Source organism: Nelumbo nucifera, chromosome 6 (assembly GCF_055504915.1).
Source record: "Nelumbo nucifera cultivar China Antique chromosome 6, China Antique-T2T, whole genome shotgun sequence".
Lineage (NCBI taxonomy): Eukaryota > Viridiplantae > Streptophyta > Magnoliopsida > Proteales > Nelumbonaceae > Nelumbo > Nelumbo nucifera.
In genome coordinates, this window is record NC_142654.1 from 31,183,109 (window position 1) to 31,201,568 (window position 18,460).

Sequence of the window (18,460 nt, forward strand, 5' to 3'; positions counted from 1 at the left end):
AAGCATCAAATCCCCACAAGCCTAGAATCAGTATTTTACATAGAAAATGAAATAAGAAAGTAGGCAAAGACATCAGAATTATACTGAACCTTAAAGCTTGCACAAGGTACCAAGCAAAAAGTACAGGAGAAATCTTCAGTAACTGCAAGAGATAGAAAATACCAGGTCAGTAGCTCAAAAAGTTCCATATTACACCATGCAAAGATTAAAAATAAAATTAAAATCTAGTATAATAAGTTCAAGATGGTAATAGGAAAAAAGAGAGGAGAAGATAAAGATAAAATGGCGAGGACAGCTACAATTAAATGAAGACAAATATAAATTGATTTTCATGATAGAAAAACCACAACCATAATTTGCCCAACAACTTCATATAGTGAGCATACATGAAGATATTCCTAGTCCTACATTTTCTTTTTTCTTTTTTAAGAGAAGGTAACATATGTATTTCATTAAGTCTCTAGTCCCAGACTACAAGGCTACAATGTACTACTATTTCACACAGAATGAGCTCTGAGAATGATGTACAAAAGGTACAAAATTTATCACTTATAATGTCCCAGATAGCATACAAATATAGATGCTGACACAGAAAACATTATGCAACTCTGATTGTTTGAATTCCAAGATTGATAAGCAAATCATATCCTATCTGATATGATAATGCCATGCTTTTACATTTCTTTTTTTTTTTTTTTTTTTTTTGAACTATCTATCTTATCTAATACTTGTATCAAATTATTTAGAGTAAAATTTGTTAAGTAGGTCATTTACATAATTTTGTTCATAAAGGAATAAAAAAGTAAGCTCTTAGTAGGTAAGAGAACAATTGAGATGAATCAAGGTATTGAGGTATGATAGGTGACCCATCTGGTCGGACATCTTGTTCCTATTGAATCCGTGCAAAAATTTGATTCAAAACAACTAAATTAAGACTGCATTAAGATAGATTAACAATAACCATGAACATAGAAGAAGTCCTTAACTTACAGAGATAAGACAGTAAACCACACTAGGAACTTGAATGTTTTGAGACAAAAAGGTAAAACACTTTGGTTTATAACAGTAGAAATCTACTGAATTAAAAAATATGAAAGAAAGTAGTTTCTTCAAGAGAGAAGGAGAAGAAGAGAAGAAGAGAAGTTGAAAGAAAAGAGAGCTGTCATCTAGCCGCCCCCTTCACTTATTATTTATACTAAAATAATAGAACAGTACAAAGACAACTATGCCCTTATAGGGCGGCAAAACATAAAACAGCATATATAACACTCAAAAAACATAATAAAATTTGGACTCACATAACTACTGTGGTCCCCAACTCCTATCTAACAACTAACATAAAACATCTACTCAGAAAAACATCATAAAACTAATTAATCTTCAACACTCCCCCTCAAGTTGGGAGTAAATGTCACACATTCCCAACTTGCATAGATCATGTTCAAGCTTGTTCATTGCCACCCCTTTAGTGAGAACATCAGCTAGCTGCAACTCTGAAGAGACATAAGGCAAACAAACTTCTCTGGTTGTTACCCTTTCTCTTATAAAGTGTCTATCAACTTCAATGTGTTTTGTCCTATCATGCTGAATTGGAATGTGGGCAATATTGATTGCAGCCTGATTGTCACAGTATAGCATCATAGGTTCCTCTGCTTTCACCCCAATCTCACTCAAAAGAGATCTAACCCAAAGAAGTTCTGAGACACCATGAGCCATGGATCTATACTCAGCCTCTGCACTTGACCTTACCACAACCGCTTGCTTCTTACTCTTCCAGGAGATCAAAATACAAAGGTACACACTCCTGATGTAGACCTCCTGTCATCTAAGCATCCTACCCAGCCTGCATCTGAGTAGGATTCTAGCTTCAGTTTCTCATGATTTGAGAAAAGAATGCCTCTGCCAGGGTGTTTTTTCAAATATGCAAGTATTCTCTCAATAGCTTCCTAGTGCTGAACCCGAGGTGCATGCATGTACTGACTCACAACACTGACAGCATAAGAAATATCTGGTCGTGTCATACACAGATACAACAGTCGGCCCACCATTCTTTGATATCTCCCCACATCCTTTACCAATTCACCATCCACACCATTAATTCTGTGATTTGGATCAATAAGAGTGTCTGCTGGTTTGGTCCCCAGCTTCCCAGTCTCTCGCAACAGGTCAAGTACATACTTTCTCTATGAAATGAAGATCTCATGCTTGGATCTTGCAACTTCAATCCCTAAGAAGTATTTGAGCTCACCAAGATCTTTGATCTCAAATTCTTGCTGCAATGATTTTTTGAGATCATCAATCTCCTCCAGATCATTTCCTGTCACCACTATATCATCCACATACACAATCAGAATTGACACCAAAGCATCTCTCCTCTTCACAAAGAGGGTGTGATCAGATTGTGTCTGTGTGTATCCAAAATGGATGAGTGCCCCTCTGAACCTGTCAAACCAAGCCCTAGGTGACTGTTTCAGTCCATACAGAGATTTTCTGAGTCTGCACACCTTTCCTTTACCAACATTTTCATAAAAGCCTGCTAGAATGTCCATATATACCTCCTCTTGTAAGTCACCATTGAGGAAAGCATTTTTGACATCAAGCTGGAACAAGGGCCATGAATAGGTGGCTGCTAGAGATAAAAGAATACGAACTGAACTCATCTTAGCTATTGGTGCAATGGTTTCCAGATAATCAACACCATAGGTCTGAGTATACCCTTTTGCTACCAACCTTTCCTTGTACCTCTCTATCTTGCCATCGACCTTATACTTCACTATGAATACCCATCGACATCCGACTGTCTCCTTGTCTGGGGGGAGATCAACTATTTCCCAAGTTTGGTTTTTGACCAAAGCATCCATCTCATCTTGCATGGTTGTTTTCCACTTAGGTTTGGAGAGCGCCTTAATAACATTCCTGGGTATAGACACAGAATCCAAGGAAGAAAGAAAAGCACGGTAGGAGGGTGATAAGGCACTGTAGGAAAGATGGTGTGAAATGCAGTGGGCTGTACACTTTCTCTTCCCCTTACGAAGTGCAATGGGAAGATCAAGGTCAGTGGGATCAGCTGCAACAATGGTGTTAGGGACAAAAACATTATCATTAGAAAACATAACAGGCTCAAGAGGAATACCTAGAACTATATCTGCCGAATCTGGAGTTTAAGAAGGACTGACAGAGAGTGGTGTGGGTCGAGGATGTGTGGAGTCAACCATCATCTGCAAGTGCTGGCTGAACCGATACTGGCTGAACTGATGGTGTAGGTGGTGGCTGAACTGATGGAGGCACCACAAAAACAGGAAGAGGAACAGATTGTGAGTTCTCCTCCCCAAAACTCTCCCCCTGAGGAGAACCACTCGAGAAGAAGAATGTGGATTCAAAAAAGGTAACATCCATAGTGACAAATTAGCTCCTCGATACTGGGTCATAACAGCAATACCCCTTTTGGTTCTGAGCATACCCAAGAAAAACACATTTCTTGGCCTAAGGATCCAATTTCTTGCGATGAGGGCCAAGAATGTGAGCAAAAAACCCTCAGAGGTATATGAAATATCTCTCCATCTGGAAAAAGGAGGCTAAATGGCACCTGAAACCCCAAAGGTTGTAATAAGCTGTATAGTTTGCAGCTCAATTAGGGGTGGACCAGCTAATAGTTGAAGGTGACTCAAAGGTTGCAATAAGGTGGTTGCAAGACCCAGAGTTAGTAAGTTGGTGCTTCAGGAATGAAATTAAAAAGTTTAAGGCACTGACAAGAAACATGGACCTAAGAATACAATGGGTGGAGAGATCAGCAAATGCTATGGCAGACTATCTAGCCAAGCAAGGGGCAGCGAGGGAAGCTTTGTATTGGGCACAATTGTAACTTATTTCTTTTTTTTCTTCTTTAGTGGAGAGATCGCAGCTCACGCCTCTCCAAGGGCTGCTTGTATGTGCTAACTTTTCCAAATCAATAAAAAGTTCATTTATTTATCAAAAAAATAAATAAATAACAACTAAACAAAGTGATAGAAAGCTCATCCAACCCAAACTGCCAAACAACACAATGAAGTCATCAAAGTTGCAAAAGTTGAATCACCAACAATTTAGATATTGAATTAGATTTTTCATCTTACCAGTAGTAGAAGTAAGCATTTCGATAAAATTCTCAAACAATGCTTTAAAGGGTGGAGGCATGACTTGGCGGTATATTAATCAGGACAAGAAAGAAAACTAACACAAATAGAGAAATAGAGATAAAGAAAAGAGGAGAATAGAAGCATCTTAACGCAAAGGAGAATTGAAAAAAATAAAAATAAAAAGAGCCACTGCTTTTACTTCGTCAAGTTATAGTAAATGACAATAATTACAAGTAAAAAACTATTCTACCCTTTAGGGCCATCAAAAATAAAGTCATTACCAAATGTTGGTCCCAGCAATCCTGAGTCTTGAGAGAGCTGGACTGGATACAAACCTAACCTTTGGCATTTTTCAGCATGAGGGGGCCACTGACATACTCAAACCGATGTTCTCATGCTTTTCAACCCAAGATTTACCGTTACACCAAGCAATGGCCCCTATCCTAAAAGACAAATATCCTCATGACAATAATAACTAAAACTAAATTATCCTCAACTTTGCCCCCTCAGGTTCAAACTGAGAATAAATATTGATTTTAGGGCTCCAACTTGGGTAGGCTTGGGTTGAGCAAATGTTAAAAAATGAATGGGCCCAGACCGAGGGCCCAAGCCCAATGATGTGTAAATTCTTCAAGTCAGTACCTGACTTGCACCCCTAATTGATTGAACCCAGCTTGCTAAGATTAGTTTCAAGCTTCAACTTAGCAACAATGTTGATGAAAGCATCAGCTAACTATTGATTTGACTTCTGACTTCACTAATGGAAAGCAAACCTCTCCAAAACCAAAAGTAAATCTCTTCTTTGATAAAATGTTAAACAATTTCAAAAAAGTTTGGTCTCATTATGTTGTTCTGGATTATAAGCAATATTAGTAGCCACTTCGTTAATAGTACAACTTCATGAAAGCTTATAAAGTTATTCCCAACTTCAAAAAACCTTTAGGGTTTATCTTTTGTATTTTTTTTGGTTTTATGAATGAAATACTTTACCTTACAGTTTCAAAAAAAAAAAAGAAAAAAGAAAATCCAACTGCCCTAACAGTATCTTCAATCAAAACAGCCTTGAATACAAATGCCATAACTTGATTTATAGTTTTCAAGGCACCGAGGTGAGGCTAAGTGACAGGGGGTACCTATTTGCCTAGTCGCCTAGGCGGCAGATTGTTTTTTAAGTGAAAAAAAAAAACATGAATCCTAGGGTAATCCCTAGATTCCATAGCAACCAGTAGCCATCTTTCACTAGTAGTTACTAATTATCTATGATATTTATAAAAAAAGTATAAACTTCACATTAAAACATACAAAAATCAACATATTCATGAGGAAAAAAACAAGAGAAGAAGAAGAATGTGTTGATTGGACAAAATTTTAAGTTCTTCCTTGTTTATTGGTTCAGGTTTTGAACTCTCCAAGGGTTCAAGACAGCATAAACCAACATGTATTTTTTCTTATAAGTTATAACCTTAAAAAAATAAATAATTTAGAAAATTTCATAGTATTGTGCATAAAATAGCTAAGCGATTAAGAGAGGCAATCCTCCATGGGTGCCTTGTTGTCTAGGTGTTTCCTTGACAACTATGGTGGCTTGATTGTATTTTACTTTTATAATCCACACTTGATAATTGCTACTATAAACTGCCTCTTACTCCACAACACAAGACCCCAACTAATGTTATAAACCCTGACCAGAGGTTCAACTGCTTTTCTTTCTAGTCAATGTGTTAACAGTCCAACAATCCAGGTCAACAAGATGTCATTATTATAAAAAAAATATCAAAAAGCATGAAATAAGACAAAAGACCAAAATCCTATTGAACTGGGTTGACAGGTCATTGACTAACTAAATGATTTTTTGTAATATATCAGGTTAGAGCTTGACCCGAGCCAAGATTGTAACCAGGCATGGTTCTTTATACAATGCACTTCTTTTTAAGTTTCTTTTTTTAAAAATTCATTTTTATAAATATTTTTATATTATTTAATAAATAAAATAAATAGGTTCCTGAAAACACCTTTAAATAGGTGCATCAGAACCTTGCCGATGTGATATGATGTGCCCGATATGGGGCATATCGTATCAATATTTTGAAACTTATGACCAGGTCACCAGTCTAACCAGTTAAGTCAACAACAGATTGAAGGCATTGATCCCAACAATAAAAAAACAGTACCTTGATGTTAGATCTCCTATTACCAACAAATCACAGCCAATCCAAAACAGTGTAATACTCTGCCTTTGATATTCATAACCAGCAAAAGGATGCCCTTTCTTGGAATCTTCTTTGAGTAACATAGGACCCATTATGCAATTCCATTGTCAAGAACCCTTGATTGATACAACAGCCAGCCTACTAGCCTCTAAAACATATCCTTGGGAAGATGTGATTTGAATTGATGCTAGTATTCATTGGCTTCATTCCCAACTTCCCTAGAGGCTATAGCTTTTAGCAAATCAAGGACATGATTCTTTAGGGAAAATAAAAATCCTATTCTTGGAGTGAGCAACCTTAATACCTAAGAAGGATGGGTAAGTAATCTCAATAGCTTTCCAAAGACAGCTATGAGTAACTATTGGAAAAACCAGATTCCCCACTTTTTTATCCCCCCTTCCTTTAGATAAAGGTATTACTTTCCATAAATCATTTAAGAACTGTTGACCAGTACTAAATGTTAAATAATACCACAAACTAGCATTAAAAATGTAAAAGGCTTAAAACATTGTTACAAACACACATATATGTACACATTATTGGAACCTCAAATTTGGCTGGATTGGAAGCAAGCTGTTAAGCTATTCTAACCCCACAGTTTATAAAACCCTTTCTTTTCAGATCAGCCATGTTGGCCTAATCCTACAGGTGGGATAAAATAATTTATTTAAGAAGAATGGGCCTAATCCTGCAGGCCCTAAATTAATTTAAAAGTAGGTTAGGCCTCAAATACAACTTAGTGAACATTTAATGGGCCTATGGTAGGGCCCATTTAAATGGTCAGCAGGCCATAAAAGAGTTAAGTTTGTGTCAACTAAAAAGGCCCACTCAGACTTATGAGGTGTCCCACTTCTTTAAAGGGGATGCTACCTATCTCTTCACAAAGAACACCTTTTCCCTCCTTAAGCTACTCTTTAAATGGGATTAACACATGACACCTTAAAGAAAAGGGGGTGGAAAATTATTTAACCACCTCCCTCCTCTATATAAACCCTCCCCTTGTAGGAGAGGGGCTTAATGCAAGTCCAAGCAACAAGATAGATAAAAACAGAGAGAGAGATAGAGAGAGAGAGAGAGAGGTACATAGGAAGAAGGTAGGAGAGAAGTCAAGTCTAAGTCTAAAGGCAGGAGAGAAGATTATCCTCCACTCTTCACCATTTTATCCTTGCAACCTTTTCTACAAGGAGGGTTATGCTTCCCCTTTATTCTACTCTTGTATCTTCTCCATTTGTTTTCTTTTCTCCTTCTCTCTGCATGAAGAAACTTAATTCTATGTAGGGGAGAAAACCATCTACAACCTTGTCCATGAAACATGGCTGATTATTAAGAAACTCCAACAAAATCTTAACTCTAAGTAGGGGCTTAATTTTTTTTTTTTTTGAAGAAAAAGTTAACTTTATTCAAAGAAAAGAAAAGGTACATGAGGAGATGTACACAGCAATTAAGTAAGAAAGTTACATAGGCAAAAAACTCTCACTAAAAAGGGAATCCCTGTGGGCGCCAGATTTAGCTAGACTGTCAGCTTCAGAATTTAGCTCCCTCGGAATCCAGACTACATGAGCATTTAGAGAAGAGAGGATGTCTCTCGCTTCAGCCAGGTAGTGGGCTAAAGCCCGAGGCCCACTGTCAGGGTTAGAAAGCCAGTTAATGGTGTTGGCTGAATCTCCTTTAATGGTAAGGTTTAGTAAGCCCATGTCTTTTGCAATCCTGATGCCGGTTAGAGCTGCCATGACTTCGGCCTTTGTTGAGGAGGCTATCCCAATCGGCCCACTAAAAGCTCATCTGATATTGCCATTTCTGTTTTGAATTACCCCTCCAATACCCACAGCACCTGGGTTTCCAAATGCACTCCTGTCAAAGTACAAGATCGTCTCCCCTTCCACTTCAGATCTGAAACTGCGGGAAGTGATGAGCTGTTTATGATTAGAGTGAAGAAAATTTATGGCGTTCTAAGGTCATCAAAAGTAACTCCTCTGAAGTAAATTGAGTTGGAGGTCCACAAGAAACATCTATAACAGATTATAGAAATCAGCTCCTCAGAGTTTTTGTTATGTTGGTAAACACCCGGTTGTTTCTCTCTTCCCAAATGCTCCAGAAGATAGCATGAGCAGCAGACAGCCATAAAGTTTTTCCTCTTTTGCTTAAACCTCTTCCGGACCATTGCCCTAAGCAATCAACCACATTTTATAGGAATACCCAGCTGTATTCAAAGAGTGATAGAAAGAAATTCCAAAATTTTCTAGTTTCCTCACAGTGAATCAGGATGTGGTTGGTAGATTCCCCAGCTTTAAGGCAGAAACAGCACACACGGGGAGATAGATAATACCTTCCATGGTTCTTTTTCTGAAGGAGGTCGTAAGTATTGGTTTTCTTTAAGCTGGCTTCCCACACAAAAAAGCATACCCTGGAAGGGATATGGGCGCACCAAATTCTCTTGTAGGCGTACTGATCAGTAGCTTGATCTTCCCTAACTAAAGCCTTGAAGCAAGACTTGGTTGAAAACTGAACTGATGGGTGAAGGGTCCAAACACGAAGATCAAGGGAATTTTGGAGAGGTATACCTCTCTCAGGGTATGAGATTATATCTTTCCAAGGGTGGGTGTCTTTGACCCGTTTCAAGTGGAGCTTGCTATCCCAACCGTTGGCGTGCTTTCCATATTTGCTAGTAATTACAGCAGTCCAAAGTGCATTTGGTTCAAGAGGGAATCGCCACAACCATTTACTGAGAAGAGCTGAGTTCCTTTCTTTCAAGTGGCCTACTCCCAATCCACCTCCCTCCTTTGGTTTGCTAACATGATACCACTTCACAAGGTGAGAACCCCTTTCTCCACCTCCTTCCCAAATGAAGTTTCTATGAAGTTTTTCTACCTGAACTGTTATCTTGTTGGGCATGCGGAAGATAGAGAGGTAGTAGGTGGGAAGTTTTGCCAATGCTGCTCTAACTAGAGTGAGCCTCCCTCCTTTTGACAAGTAGTTCCTTTTCCATGTGGCTAACTTCTTCTCACATTTTTCTAGAATTGGTTCCCAAAAGTTTTGATTTCTCGGGTTTCCTCCAAGGGGCATCCCCAGATGGAGGAAGGGGAGGTTTTCTGCCTTACATACCAAGATCTCTGTGAAAGTGTCCAAGGAGTGAGCACCAGCTAGATTTAGGCCAGCAATACTGCTCTTTGCGAAGTTTACTTGCAGTCCAGAAATCCATTCAAAACAGGTGATGACCCATTTCAGATTTGATACAAATTCTTCATCAGCCTCTAGGAAAAGGATGGTATTGTCGGCAAACTGGAGATGAGATATCTGGGTGGCTTCCTGTCCGACTTCAAAACCTCTTAAAAAACCAAGAGAGATAGCCTTATTCACCAGTTGGCTAAAGATTTCTGTGACTAGAGTAAAGAGCAATGGAGAGAGGGGGCAGCCTTGTCTTAATCCTCTTTTAGCATTAAAATATCCTTTTCGTTGCCCGTTTATTAGAACTGAGAACCAGGTGGAGCTCATACATCCCTCAACCCACTGAATCCACTTGTTTCCAAATCCCATTAATCTCATTATTTCTGTGAGACACTCCCAGTCTACTTTGTCGTATGCTTTTTCCAAATCGAGTTTCACAATCACCCCTGGTTTTCCATTCATCTTCCTCTCTTCAATGCATTCATTTGCTATTAAGATGCTGTCAATGATTTGTCGCCCTTTGACAAATGCAAACTGATTTGGGGAAATGATTTCCCCTAAGACTTTTTTTAGTCTTTCGGCTAGAACCTTTGCTAAAATTTTTGTCTACACTCCCAATCAAACTGATAGGTCCGAAATCTTTTGCTTCTAAAGTACCCTTTCTCTTGGGAATCAAGCATATGAAATTAGAGTTGTTTCCTTTGTTGACAATGGCTGAATGATAGAAATCATTAAACACCTGCATCAAATCTGAACTGATTATGCTCCAACAAATCTGATAAAATAGAATTAGGAAACCATCAGGGCCCGGGGCTCTATCTCCATCCATGCTAAAGGCAGAGCATCCTTCACTTCTTGATCTTGAAACTCTCTTTTTAACCACAGACTATTCTCCTCCGACAGTTTAAACCCTTCCCAAAAGCTTATGGAGAGTTTTCTGTTTTCTTTCTTTGAGTAAAGATCTTTAAAGAAGTATAAGAAAGCTTCAGAAATTTCCTCAAGGTCCTCCACTTCTCGTTGCCCGATTTTTAATTTTGTTATAAGATTTCTTTTCCACCTCCCAGATGCATATATGTGGAAGAACCTAGAGTTATTGTCCCCCTCCTTTAACCATCTCACCCTAGATCGCTGTCTCCAATAAACTTCTTCTCTTCTTACTACCTGTTCCCATTCTTTTCTTAGCTCAAATCTTCTCCTTCTTTTGTTCTCATTTAGGTGCCCACTTTGCTCCTTTTGGTCTAAATCATCCAATTCAGATAAGATTGCTGATTTCTCTTCCTTGAAGGCTTTAAATTCCTCTTTGGCTCATCCTTTTAGCTTCCTTTTTACATATTTTAATTTTTCCAGAAATCTGTACCCTAGCCAACCTTCTGTCTTGCATTCCCCCCACCATGAGGCAACCTTTTTGCAGAAATCTTTGTGATCCGAAGTACATCAGAAGCGGATCTCCTGAAAGGTCAGGGGGTAATGGGCTTCCCAATCTGAAGTAATTAAGAATTTGTCAAGCCTACAACTTATGGCATTCTCCTACATGTTCGACCAGGTAAAGTTACCATTCCTTAGGGGGAGGTCGTGCAGCCTGTGTCTGGATATGAAGTTGGAGAACTCCCCCATGCTTCTATTTACTCTCTTCCTTTATATTTTCCTGGCAGGGGAAGATTTTGCTTCTTCCTTGCTTCACACGCCTCTGCCACAGTCGCCACCTTTTCTTTGTCCTTAACAATAAAGTTTCCTGCTCTGGTCACAGGCTCGACTACGAGAGCAAGGGATTCACAAGTTCGTGAGTCGACGCACCGAGTTAACTCGGTGGATGGAGAAGGTGATTCTGTTTTCTTCTCTACTTCGATCATGGCGAAGAACTAGACATTTCTATCAATGATAGGTATCGAATAGGGGATGGAGTGAACTCCGCGGTCTTTCACCTTTAGACCGGCAAAGCTCAACTCCGACCAGTCCTTGGTTTTGGGGTCAATCTCTTCCAGCCCTCCACATAAGCTTCCTATAAGATCCAGCCATCAAAACTTAACCCGGAAGGAACTGCGTTAACAGTCGGCCACCATCGGTCGATCTTCACCCACCTACCATAGACGAGAATCTTCTCCAACCTTACCCAAGCAAAGACTAGATCTTCAGACGAGGCAAACCCCACAGCTCTGTTTTGGGAGAAAGGGTGGAGATGTACAAGTTCTGGGGAATGAAGATTTGCTGAAACTCCTAACTCCACTTCGTTCCAAGATAGGTCGCCAGCCTTAACGATTCTGTTCGTAGCCAATATGGGTGGGAAATCCCCTTGTAGGGGAGCTTCAGAGGTTGACGAAACAAAACTCCGGGGAAAAGAATTTAGTACTTCAACGAAAGATTTCCAACCTGTTTTCCTTGCTTCTTCGGGGATGCAAATGAATTTGAGCTTCTGAGCAAGCTCCCAACAGCTTAAGCAGATGAATCTACCCCATCTATTTTCATTTATTTGAATGAGCGGCACCTTCCCTCTGCAAGCGTATCTTTGTTCTTTTATCGCAATCTTTTGATCTTTGATTGCCTCTCGAAGGAAATCTCCTAGCCATTTTGCCTCTTCTACTGACAGTGAGATTTTCGACCAAGCAACTCTACCTCTCTCAGTCAAGGCTAGAACACCATCGTGTTTGTGGAGTGTTGAGTCAAATTCAAAGGTTTTTGATCCTATTGCTACTAACCGTCGCATGATTCTTAGATTTGATGCCGGTGTTAGTAGTCGTCGGAGTTGACCAGGAAGCATGATTTTCTCGACCCATGAGCACAAATACGATAAGAAAGGAGAGAGTAATCTGTCTAACTGTGTCAAAATTGCTTGCCTCTTTTCCTACTAAACAAGTGTTGTACTCCTGTTCCAAAAAGGTTAGGGCTTTTTGCTGAGAAGTGGTTCTCCAAAAGGTCAATACTATGGATGTACTTCAAAGAAAAAGGCCAAACTGGTGACTATCCCCACATGTCAATAGCCTTTTCTTAGGGGCTTAAATTATCTATAGACTTGTTCATCGAAACTTAGCTGATTATGGTTCAGTGGTACCCTCTTTAAAGGTAACTTTAAAGAAATTTTATTAAATAAGCATCAAATATTTATACATACACTACAGGTATCCCTATGAGAGGAGCAAGGTACAACCTCTGCCTCACACAAAAACAGATCAAATTACAATTGATCCCTATTAAGTCATAAACTTCTATAAAATCTCAATCTTGTGTAGGGGAAGAAACTATTTACAGCACTGTTCATGAAAATCAGCTGATTTGTGATTTCCTACACCATAAAATTTTGATTCTATGTGGGGAAAAACCATCTATAACACCATTTCCAATAAAAGTAATCTACAACCTTATTTATGAAACTTGGCTAACTATGGTCCCTACTTAAATATATTATAAAAAAGGTGATCTGCTTATTTGTTTCTTCTGGTTTCTCTCAAACTGAGGAAATGCACGAAAATTTTCAATATAAAATTCTGCAATTAAGATTAATTTAGCCTACTCTATTCATTCATACTTCTAAATCAGAAGCAAAAGGTTTCCTCTACTCCTAGTAGAGATGTAATTAAAGGAATATCTACATGATATCTTGAATGGGGGCTTCAAATGATAAAATTCCCAGCTACTAGTTTAATTGGGTGAATTGTGTTATGTGAGAAATTCTATCAAAATTTTTTCATTAAAATATACATGTATAAGTACAAACAGAGAACATCTTAAGGTAAGATGTATGTGATGTATAATTTCAAGTGTGAGGTTCCAGGTGTTTTACTTGAGCCTTCCCTCTAGGCAATCCACAAGGCAAAAGGCCACATATGCTTTTCCAAACACTAGAATAATGATTCTAAATTGATTTATCTGCCCAGATATAAAAACAGAGAACACTAAAAGAGGAAATTTGAAACTGCTCAATATTTATCATAATTCAGAAATAAACAAAAGGATATAGTGTCCAATCTAATATGCTGATACTACGCCTTTGTTTATCCTAGAATCCTAGAGAGTTAAGGAAGAAAGAAAGAAAAAAAAAAGGAAAGACAAGAAAAGCTACCATACCTTCAGTTTTTTGTAACATGTTGTTGTAATACCTATAATTGAAAATGACATTTCCAGTTCTCAACCTAAGTGATAGAAGTTGCAAATTATTAAGATGGATTCAAATAGTATAAGAAATACATACTAAAATCTAGAGAATAAGAAAAGAAATATGGGTCCAATTTGAAGTATAGTCCAAAGAAAAGAGAAACGAAACATAAGGTCTAATCTTTTCGGTATTTTGCATTTGAAGAAATCATTGATCCCTTCAAATCTAACACTAGAATTTGGACCCTCAATCCTTCTGGCGTGTTCTCTTGTTCTTTTTTTCAAGGTCCTCTTTGGATTCTCACCCTACTGTACCTATTAAGACCATTTAGGGAGGTCCAGTGCCACCAAAAGTAAGATGGTTTCAAATTATTAAGATGGATTCAAATAGTATAAGAAATACATACTAAAAGCTAGAGAATAAGAAAAGAAATACGGGTCCAATTTGAAGTATACTCCAAAGAAAAGAGAAACGAAACATAAGGTCTAATCTTTTTGGTATTTTGCATTTGAAGAAATCATTAATCCCTTCAAATCTGATACTAGAATTTGGACCCTCAATCCTTCTGGTGTGCTCTCTTGTTCTTCTTTTTTTTCAAGATCTTCTTTGGATACTCACCCTACTGTACCACCTATAAAGACCATTTAGGGAGGTCCAGTGCCACCAAAAGTAAGGGCATTTTGTTGAGAGGTCTTTCATAATAAGATCAACTCTTGTGAAATGCTGCGAAGGAGGAAACCATATTGGTGCCTTTCCCCTCATGTTTGTTTTTTGTGCAGGGCTAATGGCGAGAGCAATTCCCACCTTCTAATCTCCTGTAAATTTGTGACTGATATCTAGGAACATTTCTTTTGCTTGTATGGTAGAATATGGTCTCCTCCAGAAGAGTTTGTTTGAGTTTGCTTCTTTTTCTCTTGCCATAAAAGGAGGAAAATTCTGTGGTGATGCACAAGAGCCACAGTTATGTGGTGTGTTTGGGAGGAAAGAAACTCATGGTTGTTTAAGGATAAGGAGAGGGGAGTCAAGGAGGTCATCAACACCATCACTATTAAAGTTGCATATTGGTTCAAAACACTAGATCTTTTTGCTCCTTTCTCCACTGATGACAGATGCAAAAATCAGAGATCAGTGGCTGAATGATCTACTGGAAGGAAGATATCTTATGCTGTCTGGAGTCCTCCACTGACACCTTATATCAAGTTTAACTTTGATGGTTGCAGCCTAGGTAATCCAGGGGCCAGAGGGGTAATCAGAAGCAATGAAGGCAAGGAGATGGCTGTGGCAGCAGCATTAGAGGCATGGGAGGAGCAGCAGAGAGCCAGAGACATTGCTTGAATCGTGGCTGACTTCGGTGGCTACAAAAGGTGTGTCTGTTAGGGAAGTGGGAAAGGTAGGAGAGACATTGGAGTTCTTAAATTGATGATTAGTAGGTAGAGTTGTGCATTCAGATCCTGATATCAGAGATGTGGGGTGGGCGAGTGCTGAATGACAGAAATTGAATTTTTCCTATGTTAGAAGGATGGGAGCATCACATTTCCTTTTCAGTTTCAGGTGGAAGGAAGACATGGAAAAAGGCCCAGAAATCTTTAATCAATGGTCACCTTGCTTTGGAAAGGACCTAGAAAATATGAGATTTGTCTGGCTTGATGTCTACAAAATACCACTACACACTTGGAGCAAAAGTTTTCAGGGCAATCCAACATGCTGTTGGTAACTTTATAAGGTTTGATTTTAGAAATAGGAGGTGAGAGAATATTCAGTTTGCAAGAATCTTAGTTGAGATGGAGGATGTGAGTTCAATACCAACCTTCCTGAATTTGTTTTACCTAGATGATGTATTCAAGCTTAGGATTGTTATAGCAGGGGAAGATCCATTTTTCTGGCTGAAAGACCAGAAGGTGGCAAGAGAGGCGTTAAAAAGGAAATAGAATGGAGAAACCACTGGCTGCTCGCTCTGCATTGGGAGAGTTGTAGAGCAAGGGCACAGTCGAAGGTGAAAGGTCAAGGACCTTAGGGTCTTATTTTGTAAATTTAGAAAAATCCAGGCCCCCAAATCGGAAAGGAAAGAAAACTTCAAATCTCAGGTTAAGTGGGGCTGGTCCAAGTAAACCATGGGTTGGCCCAACCCAACAGTTGTCCAGGTTAAACCCTGTTCTAAGTAATAATAACAGTGTCTTGAATGAACGGAAGGTATGGGGGTAGATCTCATTTCATCTCAACCAGGGAATTAAAGATGATTGTCGTCTTTGGAGAAGAAAAGTGAAGTGCCAAGAAATCTTGAAGGTATGGGGGTAGATCTCATTTCATCTCAACCAGGGAAGCTTGAGGGGGACTCTTCAGAATTTTGGGGCGGAAAAGGAGTTGGTTGATTACATTTCCTTAGGCCACAACGTCTTAGAAGACAAGCCCTTCACGTCGAAGGTAGGTAACTTTGATTCTTTTTTAATTTCCAAGTTTGACAAGGGGAAGAAGGTCGATAGTGAGGTCTCAAAGGATCTGGGGGCTGTTCCTCTCTCCATTGTAGGGACAAACCAGGTTCAAGAGTGTTTTAGTGGTTCGAACCAGTCCTGTTCTGAGAGAGAGAGAGAGAGAGAGAGAGAGAAGAAGAAGAAGAAGAAGCTGTCGAACTAGAGAGTGTAAACTCTACTAGTCGACCATAATCTGTATTATATTGTAATTAGAGTACAAGGTCAAAACTGCCCCTACTTAAGTATGGGACAAGTGAACTTCAAAAGTAAAACCAGAATTGCCACATCACCATATAACTTAAACATAATGAAAAGACTAATCTACCCTCACTCGACCAACTCTAACACTCCCCCTCAAGCTGGAGAATATATGTCATATAATCCCAGTTTGTTACATATATAGTTCACTCTCCCTAAACTCAAACCTTTTGTAAAAAAATCTGCCCATTGTTCACCTGAGCCCACGTGTTCTGTGCTTATCTCTCCAGTAAGGACTTTCTCCCTCACAAAATGGCAATCAACCTCTATGTGCTTTGTTCTCTCATGAAAAACTGGATTATATGAGATGTGGATTGCAGCTTGGTTGTCACAGTACAATCTCATAGGTCTGCCCATTGAGAATCCAATCTCTTGTAGGAGATTTTTCAGCCATACTATACTAACTCACATGTAGTGTGTACCATGGCTCTGTATTCAGCTTTAACACTACTCCTTGCCACAACAGCCTGCTTCTTGCTCTTCCATGTCACCAGATTTCCTCCATGAAATGTGCAGTAACTTGTAGTAGATCTCCTATCCGACACTGAGCCTGCCCAATATGCATTTGTATACCCAACTATCTCAAGTCTTCCTCCTGGTTTGTACAATAACCCACGGCCTGGAGCTCCCTTCAGGTACCTTACAATTCTAAGAACTGCATCCCAGTGAGGTACCCGGGTATTCTGCATAAATTGGCTCACCACATTAACAACAAAGGAGATGTCTAGTCTTGTGATGGTCAAGTAGTTCAGCTTCCCCACTAACCGCCTATATCTTCCAGGGTCATCAAATATTTCACCTGCATCACTGCTCAACTTAGCATTCAGTTCAATGGGTGTTTCGACTGGTTTCGCACCTAACAGTCTCGTTTCATCCAGCAGATCACGGACATATTTTCTTTGACACAAGTTTACACCTTGTTTTGACTTGACGACTTCTATACCCAAGAAATACTTCAACTTCCCAAGAAAATGTAGAATACATGAAGCCGCGGCCTTCTTCTCCTTTGCTTGGCGCTCTAATACCATGTTTTAGTGGTTCGAACCAGTCCTATTCTGAGAGAAAGAGAGAGAGAGAGAGAGAGAGAGAGAAGTAAAACCAGAATTGCCACATCATCGTATAACTTAAACATAATGAAAAGACTAATCTACCCTCACTCGACCAACTCTAACAAAGAGCCAATTTTTGATAGAGGCAAAGAAGGGGCAGAAGAGGGTCATCACTCTAGGTTGGCTACGACTGTTCTTTAGGAGGAGTTAGAGGAAGGGGGGAAGAAACAAAGAGGGAAGAAAGAAAGGTAAAGACCAAGTCAATTGGTGGCCCAAAGTGTATAATAGGAAGAGAGCATATAGAACAAGACTGCTGATAGAGACTGGGTTTGAAAAGAATCAGGATGAAGTTCTTTCATCAGATGAGGACAGAGGTATTAGTGAAGTAGGTGAGGAGGAAGCTTGTTTAGATGAGATCCATCCGATTGATAAAACTATTGACTTAACTAAGGTTGCAACTTGCAAATACGAAAGTGGATGTAAGTAAAGCCTCAAGTCTGTTTGTGTTGGGAGGTAAATCTTTCACAAGGAAAATGTTCCAAGAATTGGAGGAGAATTACAAATTGTCCACAAAGGAAATTCCTACTTCTTAGTTAGGAAAAAAACATAAAAGTAAAAAGAAAAAAAAAAGAAAGAAAAAGAAAGGAAAGGAAAGAAAAAGGAAAAATAGAAAAAAAAAAAAAAGAAAACTTGTGTTGTTTCAGCTTCTTCTTGCTTTCAGCAGTATGTTTGAGAGCTATCTCTTGGAATGTTAGGGGGTTGAGGGATTTTACTCATTCAAGAGTCCAAACTAGAAAAAGTGGATAGGGATCTTATCTCGGAGTTGTGGGGGGCTTTTGGGTGGGTTGATTGTTAAGCTAAGGGGTTGTCAGGGAGTTTGGTGGTGATTTGGGATTCTGAAGTTTGGGCTAGAGGGAGCTCACGGTGAGGGGTTTTCCTTGGCTGTTGGAGGCGGGGGGATTTAGTGTTCGCTTGAAGTTGAGTGAGAGGAAAGGGGGAAGGGACAACAGGGTTACCAGGACTATGAGAAGTTTTAGGGAGTTTGTGAGAAGGAATGGTCTAATTGAATGCAAAAAGTTGGGATCCAGTTGGTTGAATGGTCAAGACC

The 18,460-nt window shown here is 39.2% G+C and overlaps 1 protein-coding gene across 13 annotated transcripts in view; it reads right to left on the minus strand.

Annotated features, from left to right (window-relative positions):
• LOC104598418 (polycomb group protein EMBRYONIC FLOWER 2-like) overlaps positions 1–18,460 on the minus strand; it is a 56,750-nt gene that overhangs the window by 13,947 nt on the left and 24,343 nt on the right. For 7 of the 13 annotated variants that reach the window (XM_088889919.1, XM_088889918.1, XM_088889925.1 and 4 more), the window contains one exon: positions 90–142. In XM_088889919.1, the coding sequence (XP_088746045.1) occupies positions 90–142 (53 nt within the window). Of the gene's footprint in view, positions 1–89; positions 143–13,549; positions 13,615–18,460 lie in introns of all 13 variants that reach the window. The other 6 variants (XM_010260462.3, XM_010260464.3, XM_010260463.3 and 3 more) reach the window with 1 other exon arrangement.